The sequence below is a fragment of the Dermochelys coriacea genome, chromosome 4 (assembly GCF_009764565.3).
Source record: "Dermochelys coriacea isolate rDerCor1 chromosome 4, rDerCor1.pri.v4, whole genome shotgun sequence".
Classification (NCBI taxonomy): domain Eukaryota; kingdom Metazoa; phylum Chordata; order Testudines; family Dermochelyidae; genus Dermochelys; species Dermochelys coriacea.
In genome coordinates, this window is record NC_050071.1 from 117,974,863 (window position 1) to 117,990,248 (window position 15,386).

Here is a 15,386-nt window from a genome sequence, read left to right on the forward strand (position 1 = left end):
CTTACACTTCTCACTATTAAATTTCATCCTATTACTTTTACTCCAGTTTACAAGGTCATCCAGATCCTCCTGTATAATATCCCGATCCTTCTCTGAATTGGCAGTACCTCCCAGCTTTGTATCATCTGCAAACTTTATTAGCACACTCCTACTTTTTGTGCCAAGGTCAGTAATAAAAAGATTAAATAGGATTGGTCCCAAAACAGTTCCCTGAGGAACTCCACTGGTAACCTCCCTCCAGCCTGACAGTTCGCCTTTCAGTAGGACCCGTTGCAGTCTCCCCTTTAACCAATTCCTTATCCACCTTTTGATGTTCATATTGATCCCCATCTTCTCCAATTTAACTAATAATTCCCCATGTGGCACGGTATCAAATGCCTTACTGAAATCTAGGTAAATTAGATCCACTGCATTTCCTTTATCTAAAAAATCTGTTACTTTTTCAAAAAAGGAGATTAGGTTGGTTTGGCACGATCTGCCTTTTGTAAAACCATGTTGTATTTTGTCCCATTTACCATTGACGTCAGTGTCCTTAACTAATTTCTCCTTCAAAAATTTTTCCAGGACCTTGCATACTACAGATGTCAAACTAACAGGCCTGTAGTTACCTGGATCACTTTTTTTTCCTTTCTTAAAAATAGGAACTATATTGGCAATTCTCCAATCATTCGGTACTACTCCTGAGTTTACAGATTCATTAAAAATTCTTGCTAATGGGCTTGCAATTTCAGGTGCCAATTCCTTTAATATTCTTGGATGAAGATTATCTGGGCCCCCCAATTTAGTCCCATTAAGCTGTTTCAGTTTGCTTCTACCTCAGATAGGGTAATATCTACCTCCATATCCTCATTCCCATTTGTCATGCTTCCATTCTCCCTAAGATCCTCTTTAGCCTTATTAAAGACTGAGGCAAAGTATTTTTTTAGATATTGGGCCATGCCTAGATTATCTTTAACCTCCACTCCATCCTCAGTGTTTAGCGGCCCCACTTCTTCTTTCTTAGTTTTCTTCTTATTTATATGGCTATAGAACCTTTTACTATTGGTTTTAATTCCCTTTGCAAGGTCCAACTCTACTCGACTTTTAGCCTGTCTCACTTTATCCCTACATGTTCTGACCTCAGTTAGGTAGCTTTCCTTGCTGATCCCTCCCATCTTCCCCTCCCTGTATGCTTTCTGCTTCTTCTTAATCACCTCTCTAAGATGCTTGGTCTACAACTTCTTCCTATGAATTTTTTCCCCTTTCTTGGGATACAGGCTTCCGATAGCTTCTGCAGCTTTGATTTAAAGTAATCCCAGGCCTCCTCTACCTTTAGATCCATAAGTTCTTCAGTCCAATCCACTTCCCTAACTAATTTCCTTAATTTTTGAAAGTCAGCCCTTTTGAAATCAAAAACTCTAGTTGCAGATTTATTTTTGTTAATCCTTCCGTTCAGTTTGAACTGAATTAGCTCATGATCACTTGAGCCAAGATTATCCCCTACAACCATTTCTTCTATGAGGTCCTTGCTACTCACCAAAATTAAATCTAAAATGGCATCCCCTCTAGTCGGTTCAGCAACTACTTGATGAAGGAATCCATCATCTATCGCATCTAGGAAAATCTGAGCCCTGTTATTATTACTAGCACAGTTAAGTGACATCACTGCTGAATATACATTTGAACTTCAGAAGCTACTTTTTATTTTTTGGCTCTCTTACAATATGTCTACACTGCAATCTCAGAGGGAAATTCATCAGTGAGTCTGAGAACCCAGGTCAGCTAACGCTGGCTTGTGCTACAGATCTGAAAACAGCAGTGTAGATATTCCCACTCCGGCTGGAGCCTGGACTCAGACCTGGCAAGGTGGGGGAACAGTCTCAGAGCCTGAGTGGAAACATCTACCTTGCTGACCCAGACTCTGAGACTCTCTGCCAGGGTTGTTAGGTTTTTTTGTAGTGTAGACAATCCTCTTGGAGAACAAATTCCTGAAGGTTTAAATGATCACTAATAGTGGCTAGATTTGTGTATGGGCAACTCAGCCTCAGACCGTTCAGCTTTCAGTAACAGCTTCTTTAGCAAAATCCAGATCAATGAGTATTATAAGCATTGGGCATAAAATTGCATTTTTCTGATTATTATAGTTGGAATTCATCTCACCTGCAGAAACCTGATTCTTAAGGCTTTATACATATGAAGTGACCAAATTTGGGGCGGGGGAGGGAGGGAGGAGGGAAGAGAGACAAAATAGCAAGCCTGAATGGGATGGGGGCTGTCGTTCAGCCTTCTTCTCTCCTCTCCTTACCAAAGCCATGGTGATAGCTTTAATGCAGCATACAAATCTGATTAGAAGTAATTTGAACTGCAGAACCATGGATCCTGTGGTTGCTCTTGACCCATCTCTGTCACCCTCCATGCTTACCTATGCTGGATGGTGCAGAAGTTTCCTCTATAGGCCTCTTCCTCATAGCCAGTCTGTGGCTTGAGTAGGGCGGAGAGTGTCTTGCTTGAGAATTTCACTGTAAATGAATGGGTCTCATGGGGATCAAGTAAATTTATATGAGGTCTTAAAAAGCTTTTCTGGTTTTGGCTGGGTGCTAATTGTTGTCTCCTGCAGGACCACAGCCGTTTTGTTAACTGTGTGAGGTTCTCTCCTGATGGGAACAGATTCGCTACATCTAGTGCAGATGGCCAGGTAAAAATGAACTGCCACTTAATAGCCACATGTGCGGGAGGGGAATAATTGTGAGTTACACACTCTTTGAGGGGGATGGGGTTTTGGAGAGCAGTTCCACAGCCTACGCTCTGATTCTCTTTACTGTGAGAAAACAGACTTAAGAACTGTCATTATCCTCCCATGATACTGCTGCCACAGCAGCTGTTCTACAAAAATCTGATGCTGCTCCTATCAGACTACACCTGTTTATCTCTTCCTGCTGCACCTCCGCAACGCAGGCTACCTATCTGCTGGGGGGATGATGCCCCTGCCTACAGCTTTTTGTGGCAAGGCTTTCTTCAGACTCAAAGGAAAATATCCCCAAATTCTCAAATTTGCTATGGAAAGGCTTGATCCTGTACCACCACGTAGCCATGCTGGTGCTTCCACTGCTAGACTCCTTGCATTGGCTGAGAAGGTGGGTGCAGTATAAATGGCTAGGTAAGAGCCTACCTCTACACAATTTTTATCAGCTTAGGAGGTCGAGAATGACAACAGCACTGTTGCCATGGATAGCTCCCTGCATATGGGCAGGTTCCAATGACTAGCGGGGAGCTGCGGCTATCACAGTAGGAGCCATAAGCATAATACTTTCCAGTATTTCAGATGTCAGAATTCTTGCATGGAACAGCTTGCTGCTTTTATTTAGAATGCCTGAACATCCTCTGGTACCTTAAATATTTAATATAGAAGTATGCATTTGTGTTGAAGACTTAACTTGACATTTACAAAGTTACTTTTATGCCTGCAGCAAAGAGTTAGCTGTATATATAATACATTTTGGAGATTGTATATGTGCAAGCCTTCCTCTAATTGTCTGTCACTTTGTATAATATGCTTATGTGATTTTTTTTTTTTTTAAAGATTTTTGTCTATGATGGGAAGACTGGAGAGAGAGTTTGTGCTCTTGGTGGAAATAAGGCTCATGGTGGAGGCATTTATGCTGTAAGTATTGTGTTTTCTAACTGCAGCACAATAAATATCTTATACTGTTGTCACTGGAAAGTGCACTCGGTATACTAAGTCAGATACTTTTTTTTTTTTTTTTTAAACAGATTAGCTGGAGCCCTGATAGCACTCACTTGCTTTCTGCTTCTGGAGACAAAACTGCTAAAATCTGGGATGTTGGTGCTAACTCTGTTGTCAGTACGTTTAACATGGGGTCAGATGTTCTGGATCAGCAGTTGGGTTGCTTGTGGCAGAAGGACCACTTACTGAGCCTCTCCCTCTCTGGTTACATTAACTATTTGGATAAGAATAACCCAAATAAGCCTCTACGTGTCATAAAGGTATGGTGACCTTGATCACACTGCAGCAGACCTTCTACTACACATAGTTTTGGTTTTAGCAATAATCTGTTTGGGAATAGTAACTGTTCCACTAAAACGTGGCTGTAAAGAATCTCTTTGAACCATCACACTTGGATATTTCTGAGTGTATCACTGACTATCACCTGAGTCATAACAGTCAAATATAGTAGTTATACTTTGTGCAAATGTATAGGTGAATAGTGGTCTTAGTTATGCTAATAAAATAGCTTACTTCCACACTAGTTTTTAAACCATGCTTAAGATTACACTAAAAGAATCCTGAGTTAGAGTACCACCCATGGGCATCTTATTTCATCATCCTGCAAGTGCTAACTGTTATGAACATGGAGATATGGTTCACTATGCCGTCAAGCTCTAATATTAGGAATTATTTGGTGGGATGACAAAGCAATCCCATGGGAGCTTACATTTTACATGAACTAGAAACCTGTGTCCTAGATTTTTTTTTTTTTTTAAAGCTATTGTTACTGTAGTTCTGGCAACCAGTACATGTAGGTGATCATGTTTGACCATCTTGTAAACACTGAACTTGCTTATGATGGAACATAACACATATGCATGGAAACGGTCCTAAAGAGATCTCTGTCCAAAAATAAGTATATACCTATTCGTATTACCAAATATTTAATTCTTCAGAATTTGTATGAAAATGTCAGTGGTGTAACACTTTTTTTTTTAATGTATGTATTTCCTTGAAACAGACCTAGACAGCTAGTCATTTGAACTTTGAAATTGAACAAAGACCAAAACCAAAATGTGATGTTACTTTCTAAATCTTACCAATTACGCTTTGTGAACAGATTGCTTTTTGTTTTAGTTTGAATAACTGAGAAATGAATTGCCCACTAATTATATTCTCTCACAGGGTCATAGTAAATCAATTCAGTGTCTGACTGTGCATAAAAATGGTGGAAAATCCTATATTTACTCCGGAAGTCATGATGGACACATTAATATCCTTTCTGGTGATCAGATGGTGTTGTTCTAGTCCCATTTCTCTTTAAGATGGGTATGCCACTTTCTAGGAACTTTTTAAATCACTTCACTGAAGACAAGATAACTTCCTCTGACATTTCTGAATAAAATTGTATTGCTGATCCAAATTCCTGCTAACTTGTACTATACATGGCACTTGCCTGTAATCTTTACCATTCTCTTAATAACTTGCTTTCCTGATACCACAGCAGTCTTGCCTGAATCCCTATTAACATTCATAGGAACAGCCATACTGAGTCAGACCAAAGGTCCATCCAGCTCTGTATCCTGTCTTCAATAATGGCCAATGCCAGGTGCTTTAGAGGGAATGAACAGAACAGGTAATCCAGTCATCCCTAAACTGAAAGGATTATGAACTCCTTGTTGCTCTGCCTCTGGGTTTATATACTAATAAGCATAGCTTTCTGCATTGTTCTCAGAGCTGCAAGTTTCTCACCACCTTATCATGGCCTTAATTTTTATCCTCCATGAGTGGGTGACAGTCTTACCATTATTGTTCCTTATCTAGCCAGTGTCTCAAGCATAATCAGGCCCCCAATCCCCAGAGAATTTGCACATCTATCAATTTTATATAATAATTCCAGTTCCCACTGGTCTGTGGAGCAATAAACATGGAATGCGATCTAGATATCCCCCAGGATGTGGTCAGCAGGTCAGCCTGCGAGGGTTTTTGGTTTTGTTTTTTTTTTTTTAGAGCTGAACACCACTAGCTTTTTCTGTAACAGGCAAATGTGAATATATCCATTTTTTTTTTATATATTCCCTTAAACAACATGTGATGTATAATACATTTATGCTCCTTGTGAACATAATGCGACACTAACTGCATTATCTTTTTGGCAAATATATGAAGCAAACTTGAATGCTTGCTGAGGAAGAAGCCCTCATGGTGGTAACAGGTCAGATTGACTAGTCCTGTGTTTTTGAACGCTTGCTGAGGAAGAAGCCCTCATGGTGATAACAGGTCAGATTGACTAGTCCTGTGTTTTTAAAAAAAAAAAAAAAAAAAAAAAAAAATGTATTTTTACTTTTCCTATCCATCTCCCTCTTGGAAAGGGTTGCTTAGACATTGAGACCTAACACTAAATGATTTATTTGTTTGCCAATACTTTTTTACTGTTCTATACTGGTTATTCAAATAATATTTTATTTAGTTCCTGGGAGTTGGAGTTGAATTGGGAATTGAAACTCCTAGATTTTCTGCAAGCCGACCCACCCCCCCCCAACTCCTAAGAAAGATTTTCTTAATTCTACTTTGCACATTATTGGGATTCCGAAACTGGGGAGAATGATGACTTTTCTGGAAAAGGACATACAAACCAGGTTTCTAGAATGGCTGTGGATGAATTGGATCAGCTGGTCAGTTGCAGTATGGATGACACAGTGCGTTATACTAGCCTAACCAAGAGAGACTACAGGTTAGTGAGGCTACCATATTTGGTTGTGCATGAATGTATTGGGTTGTGCATTTTTTGTTTTTGTTTTTTATTATTATTATTGCATCAAGAGAATTTCACTGGTACAGTGTGGGTTGCTGAATAGCTTTATCATACAACTTGTGCAGATTTTTCAAGTTACCATGAAAATCCTAGAAATGCTTGCAATACCCAACTTCCTTTATCCATAGAAAGTCATTTAAATTTTTTTTTCTTCCACATACATGAGACTAATTTTTTAATATTTTCTGATTTTTTTTATTTTATTTTTTAGGCAGCCAGATGTATCTGTCTTGTATTGCATGACTCTTGTAGGATTTTGTCTTCACTATATAGGATATAGATAGATAGATAAATAAGAGAGCGTGCTTCAGCTCCTACAGTGTACTATATAAAGCCATGTATCAGAAGAAAACAAGCTCTAAGATTTTTTTTTTGGAAACTATTTTTTTCCCCTGTGGTTACGCCAATCCTGCCTCCTCGGGAGATGAGTCCTTTTTAGGATTACCCAGTCTCTCTCTCTGAAGTTAATTTAAGATGAATTAAGGTCACTTTGATTCTGAATCAGCGTATCCCCATGAGAATTTAATGTGGGTAAAGTAATCCACTTTAAAATTTTAAATCAGGTTAATTTTCTCAAGTGTCCCCCTGTAGATAAGCCCTAACTTTTAAGACTGGAATCCAGCTGTAGATCGTGATTGTGAATTTAGATACCTTGAAGTGATATTCAATAGCTAGCTAAGGGAACTACCTGCATATTGCAGACCTGGAGACTTATTTCATGGTAACTTTTCAAGGATCTCTCAATGGCTGACTATTAAATTGAGACTTATACATGAATAAAATAAAGACACGGAAAAGCAATTTTTGTATTTTTCTTTTCAGTGGCCAGGATGTTGTAAAAATGGATGTCCAACCAAAATGTTTAGCTGTTGGTCCTGGTGGATATACAGTAGTGTTATGCATTGGACAAGTAAGTATCAGGATAATATCTGGGTCTGTCTACACAGCAACTAGACCTCCACAGCTGGCCTGGGCCAGCCAACTAGGGCTTGTGGGGCTCGGGCTGCAGAGCTGTTTTACTGCTGTGCAGATTTCTAAGCCCTGTGAGCCCAAGTCAACTGGTACAGGCCAGCTGCGGGGGTCTGGTTGCTGTGTACACATGCCTTGTGTAACCTATACAGTATTTAATGCTCTGAGTATGTCACTGGTACACTAACTAACAAATTTCTAAAACTTATATCAGTGGGGGAGTCTATGTTGGTAGAGGCAGCTGTCAATGTGGATCAGCTGTTAATGTTAGCCCATGGTAACACTTAGCACTTACTTAGCACCTTTACTATTTTTAAATTCTGTACAAACATAACTAAATCGAATCTGCTGGTGTAAGACTTGTCTAAATACAGTGTTGGCACTGATATTTTTTTTTAAATCAGCTTGTCTATTTTAAATTGGTGCAGACCTCTAGTGTGGATGCATTATACCAGTATCAAGGTATACCTGCATCCATGCTATGGGGTTGCACCAAACTTTAAAATTGGTAGAAAAGCTAGAAAAATCGGTGCCTGAACTGTATGTAGCTATAATCCTCTAATGATGTCATTGGATTTAGTGGCCTAAAAAGGCTGAGTCAACATGAAAATCTACCTGAAATTTGAATCCAGTGTTGATTACAGCAGTGTTGGTTTCTTTTTTAATTTGTTTTTTCCTTCTTTTGGTGGGTGTGTGTGAACACTTTAAATATGGAAGGTAGCTTTTTCTGTTAATGAGCAGGAGCAAATACATATCTAACCTTCTAGCTCATACAGTGATTATACAGATGTAAAACCAAAATCCCAATAGATACTTAACATCTTTAAATTAAAATAAAAAAATAAAAATTGGAAGGAAGATTATAGCTAATATAAGAAACACAAAATCATTAGTCGCTGATAACTATATTGGATATGGTCAGTATAACAGTTTTAGGACCTTGGTCAATAGTAAAAATACAGAAGCAGGGACTAGTTCTCTTTAGTCTCTTGCTTAAACATTTGTTACTTTTGGCAGGCTAGTCCACTTACGCTGTTGTATCAGTCTTTGGTGTACAGCTTACTTATCACCTGGCACCATAGATATGGATCTCTTGGCTATTGTTGGAGCACACTCCTCCATAGTTGGAGGATTACTCAAGCTCTCGGCATGATTCAAATGAAGCAGAACCAAAGATACTTGTTTCTTCAGGGATGTGTCTGTTTAAAACCACACTTACGTTAATGTAAGGGTATCAAAGGCCAGGGAAGGCTGAGCCTCCCCAAGCAGCATTGCATGGCCCCACGCACGGTCAGCCCCCAGACCCCTTCCTGCTTCCTGGTGCTGTGCTGTGGGGGGCTCTTCCCCTGCGGCTGGGACTAATGGAGGGCCAGCCTGCACTCCGGGGGGAGCAGAGCATTGGGGGAGGGAGGGCCTCTGGGCTCCGGCAGGAGGGACAGGGCCTCAGGCAAAAAGGGCGAGCCAGCCACTTGCTTCCCCAAGCCCAGGGTTCACCAGCCACCCATTCTTACATTCCCTTGCAATGCTTTTGACTAATAAGGATGTGGGTTGAACTTTCATGATCTCAGCTGCATCATCCAAACTACTTTTTAGTTATGATTTGCCTCTAATGGGAAACTGTAGCTGGACAGGAAAATGATCCTTTGCACATATTAACAACCTGTACTTTGTAACTCAGTCATCCCAACAGAAGACAGTACTGTGAAAGATAGTAGGCATTGCTTGAAATGCTAGATTTCTTCATGCACCTCTTCTATTGTGACTAAATGAACTTCAGCTAACTGTATGCAAGAGCATGTCCTGATTGGTTGCAGTTAGTAGATTGAAGGCGGTCTGCAGCAGTACCTGCATCGCTTTCAAATGCTCATAGGAGGAAAAAGCTTAGTCACAAGGTATAGGTTAGAATGAATCTCAATACTCCCTTTTGAACCAATGAAGTAGTAACTCCTGTTGTGGCTCATGAGCAGAGTGCATTAGTATGTATGGCGAGACACTATAGCCTGTCAAGCATTTTGAACCAATGGTCTCTGTGGTACATTGCTCTACATTTATAGATCATCTTGATGAAGAATAAGAAGAAATGTTTTGCAATTGATGACTCTGGCTTTGAACCAGAAGTAGTGGCCATTCACCCAGGAGGTTGTACCACTGCAGTGGGAGGACTGGTAAGGATACACTCCTATGAACATTGGAACAGTATTCCATGATTGTAGGGTTTTTAGTTATGCTTGTTCATTAAACATCACTCGGTTATTGCTGCACCAAGATATCAAAGTTGGCAGTATACTAATATTGTTGCTTTTAATTTAAAGTTGTGCTGTTGGGCTTTTTGTTAAGCTGCTATCTTCTGGCCTCCTTCCATTAAATTCTCCCACTTTTGTGGTTAGTATACATTCCCCAACATATTCTCCCTAGTTAGTTATCAAGTAAGCTTTTTCCCAAAACTCTCTGCCCATGTCTTAAAGCAGTAGCATGTTTTTAATTTGAAATATGACCAATATACCCTAAAAATACTGACTATATCTCTCAAAGGGAGAAATATCTATAATTGCATATGATCCTCTAACTTAATAACCTTCCTGATTTTTTGTTGTAAAGCTTTGATTTTCATTATTAACTTTCAGGATGGGAATGTCCATCTATATTCAATCCAAGGAACCTCTCTGAAAATCGATGAGAAGACCTTGCAAGCTAAAGGTCCTGTGACTGACCTGGCATATTCTCACGATGGTGCCTTTCTTGCAGTTTGTGATGCAAACAAAGTTGTCACTGTCTTTAGTGTTGCTGATGGCTATGCGGTAAGAATTGCTATATCTGACTTGTGATTTCCAACAAAAGTATTTACTAATCCTAAAACTGTGTGTAGAAATAAAGGCACAGCCAGATGTGACTTAGTCTGTACTGGGGGTAAAAAGTCAGATGCCACTAACACCTACTTGTGTGTAATTCTGTAGTATCTTCTGTTGAAATGATTTTCACAACAGCCAGTTTTGAAGTCTCAAACAAAATTATGACCTTGGGTGAGGGGAAGGAAAGAGCAGCATAGGTTGGCTCCTAGAAAAAATATACTAACTTCATCCAAATTAGAGAACAAGAAAAATAGAGAACAAGTTCTTTCCAAGCAAAGGTGCCTTTTAAAAATCACTTGGCAGAGTGTGACCTGCAAGGGGGAGGGGCAAGTCAATCTGATCTGTGGTAAGCTTGCTGCTATTCAACATAAACTGTCTAGGGTTTCACAAGTTCCTTATTTGACCTGCATTGTAGTGTGTCTATAATGGAAACCTCAGTCACAACCAGTGGACAGTGACCTTGTTCAAGTCTTTCCCTATCCATTAGTGTGCATGTCATCAAAGATTTCTATAACTTCCGGAAACTGGGTTGGCCTGAGGGAATAAGTAGTCTGATTAGACTGCAATCTGTGCAGAACTGTAAGATGCACTTTCTAATAAAACTTGTTAGCCACAATGCTTAACGCGGTGTGAAGGCCATGCACTGAAATGGGTAGAAGAGGAATTGGGGATAATCCATATGCTCTCTTTAAAAAAGAAAGCAAGGACTGAGGATGAAGCCTTTAAATTAGCTGGACTGAAATTGCACTGAAATGGAATGTTGAGGAGGTGGGGGCAGGGGGCTGTTCCTTCTCCCTCCATGCTATTGTCTTGCACTCTTGGCTCTGAGCAGAACTAAAAAGGTTTCTCTTTTCAAAAGATGAAGTGGGTCAAGGTTACTTTCTAAAAAATAAATAAATAAATCAGACCAGCTTATGTTGGTGGAAAGACAATTGTTCAAGCTTACACAGAACTCTTCTTCATGTCTGGGAAAGATGCACAGACCTGGTCAACACTAGAAAATTGTCAGCTTAACTGTTACTCAGGGATGTGGAAAAACCCACACCCCCGTGCAACATAATATGAGCTATCCCCTGGTCAGCACTAGGTTGACTGAAGAATTCTTCCTTTGACCTAGCTGCTGCCTCTTGGGGAGTGAATTACTATACTGAATGGAGAACTTCTCCCACCAGCCTAAGTAGTGGCTACACTGAAGCACTACAGTGGTGTAGCTGTGGTGCTGTACCATTTTAAGTGTAGGCATACCCTGTGTCACAGTTAATTCCTTATCTGTTCCATTTATGTATTTAACCCACATTCAAGAGACAACTTAAGGTGACCATGGGTAGTTAACGCCTCTATTGTTGTAGGACAGAGGGTTAGTGGGTTACAGATAACTGTAATGAGCCATACATCCAGTGTCTGTATTAAACTCTGCTGGACACCAAGGATCAGTCCTAAGTTCCCAGGCTCATCTTTTGGAGGTGTTGTGCAGGTTCCCTTTGAGGACAAGGGCTGCGAGGTCCGATATGGAGTGATCATTTTTGTAAGAAATGCTTGCCCATGGTTTTGTGTGTGTTTTTTTTCCTTTTTATCATTTTTCTGTCTGAGCTCATTTGAGAGCGTAGTGTCTCTTTTCACTCAGTTGTTGGGGCACTTAGTGGACTGGATGAGGTACGCCACATGTGGAGAACCTGTGGATCTAGAAAGTTGTAGAAGTTTTGCATCTGTTGTGGCAGAGGCTGGTGCCACTTTGATTTGGGGTGCTCTGGTCAGTGAGGGGTGTTTGGGAAAGATTTCATTCAGGATGTGGTCACCATCAAGTATGGGTGGTTTCTCAAAACACCTACCATACAGCTGCTTTCCAAGGCTTCATACAACCCCTTCTGTGCTACAGCTGAGGCTGAGCAGGACATTTGAGAGTCCTAGGATCTCCAATTTGTTTTTGCTGAAAACTTGAACATCCAGTCCTACCATTTTTGATCCATTTTGGTTTGAATACTGTTGGCTCCTTTCAGATGTTTATAAAAATAGCATAAAATGGACATTTTAAATGACTCCCACGACAGACTTGTGCAATAACCATGCTTTTCAAATGTAAAAGGCACTTAGCTTAGAATTTTACTCTGTACCTGGGGTATACAGATATATTTAACTTTTCTAGCAACATGTTAAAATTTGTTGCCTGTTTAATGAGGGACAATATCACAAGTAAAAGAATAGCTACCTGAAGTCTGTAAAATAACACCATTTTCCCAATAACTCCACAATAGGAACATAACATCTTCTATGGACACCATGCAAAAATTGTTTGCCTTGCCTGGTCTCCAGACAATGAGCATTTTGCTTCTGGGGGCATGGACATGATGGTTTATGTTTGGACCTTAAGTGACCCAGAGACCAGAGTCAAGATACCAGGTACGTTGTGCACTTCTTTGCTAGAAAGAGGTTTAGTTTTGAGAATTACTAGTCTCTCTCGAAATATGGACACTGCTTTCTCTGTCAGAACTACACTAGCAAGTCTCCTCCTCCTAGATAGGAGTGGAGACATCTAGTCTACCCTCTGTAATGTAATTTTAACCTTCTAACTGTTATGGATCAAGACGACCACTCACTAAGTGCACTTTGCAGGCAACTGCATTTTACAAGTACTTTGTGCACTACAATTCAAAAAAGAACTAGATAAGTTCATGGAGGATAGGTCCATCAATCGCTATTAGCCAGGATGGACAGGGATGGTGTCTCTAGCCTCTGTTTGCCAGAAGCTGGGAATGGGCAGCAGGGGATGGATCACTTGGTGATTATCTGTTCTGTTCATTCCCTCTGGGGCAGCTGACATTGGCCACTGTCGGAAGACAGGACACTGGGTTAGAGGGACCTTTGGTCTGACCTGGTATGGCCGTTATGTTCTAATTCAGATTTTTTTCAAAATAAAAATATTGTCCTAAAATGACTGACAACCTATCAATTCTTAATATTGAATTTTAAAAAACTCACAATTTATCTGCTTCCATCTGTACAGATGCTCATAGACTACATCATGTAAGCAGCTTGGCGTGGCTGGATGAACATACCCTGGTAACAACATCCCATGATGCTTCTGTCAAAGAATGGTCTATCTCCTACAAGTGAACAGTCCTCCTTGGAAGGACCTCATCAGGGACTAGAACTACTGCAGTGGAACATAGCATTTCTCTTTAAAAGAAAAAAAAATTCTAATGGCCTCTGGGTCTTTTATCATATCCTCATATCTTTACAGGGTGTTCATAACTGTAATTAAATGTACTTTGAAAGCTTTAGCCAGTAACAGTTTGCACATGAAAAGCACTTAAATTATGTCTGGAACTTAACCTTTGTGCTGAACATTCCAGAGGCAACAGCCGAACAAGTTGGCATGAAAAATTTAAACATGATCAGTTATTTTCTAACAGAGTCCTTGTGAGATTGTACAGCATGAGAGAAATACTTCTCATTTTTTCTAATTGCAGAACATTTCTGTACTAATGGTCATAGTAAGAATATTTAGTTGTGATTCAAAACAAATCAAGCTGTGTGCAGCTACTGTATATTATGTTGCTTGTCTTACTGCACCAAACTGTTGCCTCAGATTTCCTCCTCCACATTATAAAATGGGGTACACACATAATAAACTATGTATTTCCTGTCAAAGTTTTGTGGTTATTTTTAGGATGGAAATAGGGGATTTTAATGTACTTACTGTTGTCGGTTTAATGTTTACAAATAACTATACTGGCATTTTCTCACTCCAGAAACATCATTGTTACCTTTTGAACAACTGAGGAATGTCTGGTCAGGGGAGAACCTCAGCTTCTGTTTAAAGATAAATTTGTTTCCTTTTGAGAAGAATTAAGTTGATGTAAACAAATTTGCAGTAATTATCACACCTGTTTCAGTACAGGAATTAAACAAAGTGAATCATTGTTATGACTTGAGGTGATTTTTGCAAACCAATTTAAATGTTTTCTGATTGTCACTTCTGCACTTTCCAGAAATACACATTGTTACAACAGAGCTATTAACAAACTGTTTAGATATCACTCATTTTCCCCACCCTACAATTCACTGTCAAGTTTGCCTTAAGAAGGGACTTGAAGTTCTGAGGGTTGGCAGAGCAGAAAAAAAGACTTGGTTATCTGTGGAGCATTGGTGTGAAGTGGTAGATACATGATCAATCCTAGTGGCCAAAGAGAAAACTGCCACTGCCCACAGCTTCAAAGTGTTTAAATAGCTGGATTTTTTTTTCTAATCATGTTGATATTCAGCTTCTCTCTTTTCTCCCCCCCGCCGCCGCCCCCCCCTCCCCGCCACCAAGTTGATGCTCTCTTTCTTGTGGAAATCTTCCAGCTTACCTGGTTTTCACACTGTCACTAATGGCTCTTGGCAGCACAGAAAGCATTTCTGCTCCTGAAACCCACTCTCTGGCCTTTACTCATTCGTTACCTTCATGGAAACTTTTCACTGTCAGTTTACTGTGGGGCTTTCTAACGGAAAGCTATTGAGTGTCTGGAAGTTACAATTTAAAAACAACTTTTTGTCTTCTGACATAAAGCCAACTTGTAGAGTGCAACAACTAAGGTAGCTTTCACTGGAAAAACTGGAATATTTATTTTATATCAGCTATTCTTGACTGGGCCTTTTGCACCATCCCCTATCTTTCAGTATCTTTGTACACTGAACTTCAAGACAGGAAATTGCAGGGGTGTACGTGTGTACATAATTGAAGTGAAGAGTGATGAGCAAGTGCCAGGCTAACAGCCTTGGCTATATAGTAGCTACACTTAAAGTGCAGTGATCACTGTTCTTCAAACATGACCTGGAGGCACTGCTATAGCATTGAATCTGCTCTGTTTGCTGTGGTAGTCAAGTCTATCTTCTCCGAACAAGCAAATGTGATATCAATGAAATGATCACTGTCATTATTCTGAAACAACTACTTGAGTTATTCACTACAGGTGGTTCTACCATCTTGTGGTGAATTTTTTTTTTTTTAATGGAAAAGTCACCAGTTATTGAGGCTCCCTGCCATCCAATAAATAAGCTATTCCGA

At 39.9% G+C, this 15,386-nt stretch overlaps 1 protein-coding gene across 1 annotated transcript in view; it reads left to right on the forward strand.

Annotated features, from left to right (window-relative positions):
* WDR1 (WD repeat domain 1) overlaps positions 1-14,259 on the forward strand; it is a 36,924-nt gene extending 22,665 nt beyond the window's left edge. Inside the window, exons 6-15 of the mRNA XM_038399245.2 lie at positions 2,597-2,674; positions 3,560-3,640; positions 3,751-3,984; positions 4,892-4,979; positions 6,284-6,440; positions 7,344-7,431; positions 9,545-9,655; positions 10,115-10,288; positions 12,592-12,736; positions 13,341-14,259. Coding sequence (XP_038255173.1) covers positions 2,597-2,674; positions 3,560-3,640; positions 3,751-3,984; positions 4,892-4,979; positions 6,284-6,440; positions 7,344-7,431; positions 9,545-9,655; positions 10,115-10,288; positions 12,592-12,736; positions 13,341-13,450 — 1,266 coding nt within the window. The 3' untranslated portion in view covers positions 13,451-14,259. The remainder of the gene's footprint in view (positions 1-2,596; positions 2,675-3,559; positions 3,641-3,750; positions 3,985-4,891; positions 4,980-6,283; positions 6,441-7,343; positions 7,432-9,544; positions 9,656-10,114; positions 10,289-12,591; positions 12,737-13,340) is intronic.
* The last annotated feature ends 1,127 nt before the right edge of the window (positions 14,260-15,386 follow it).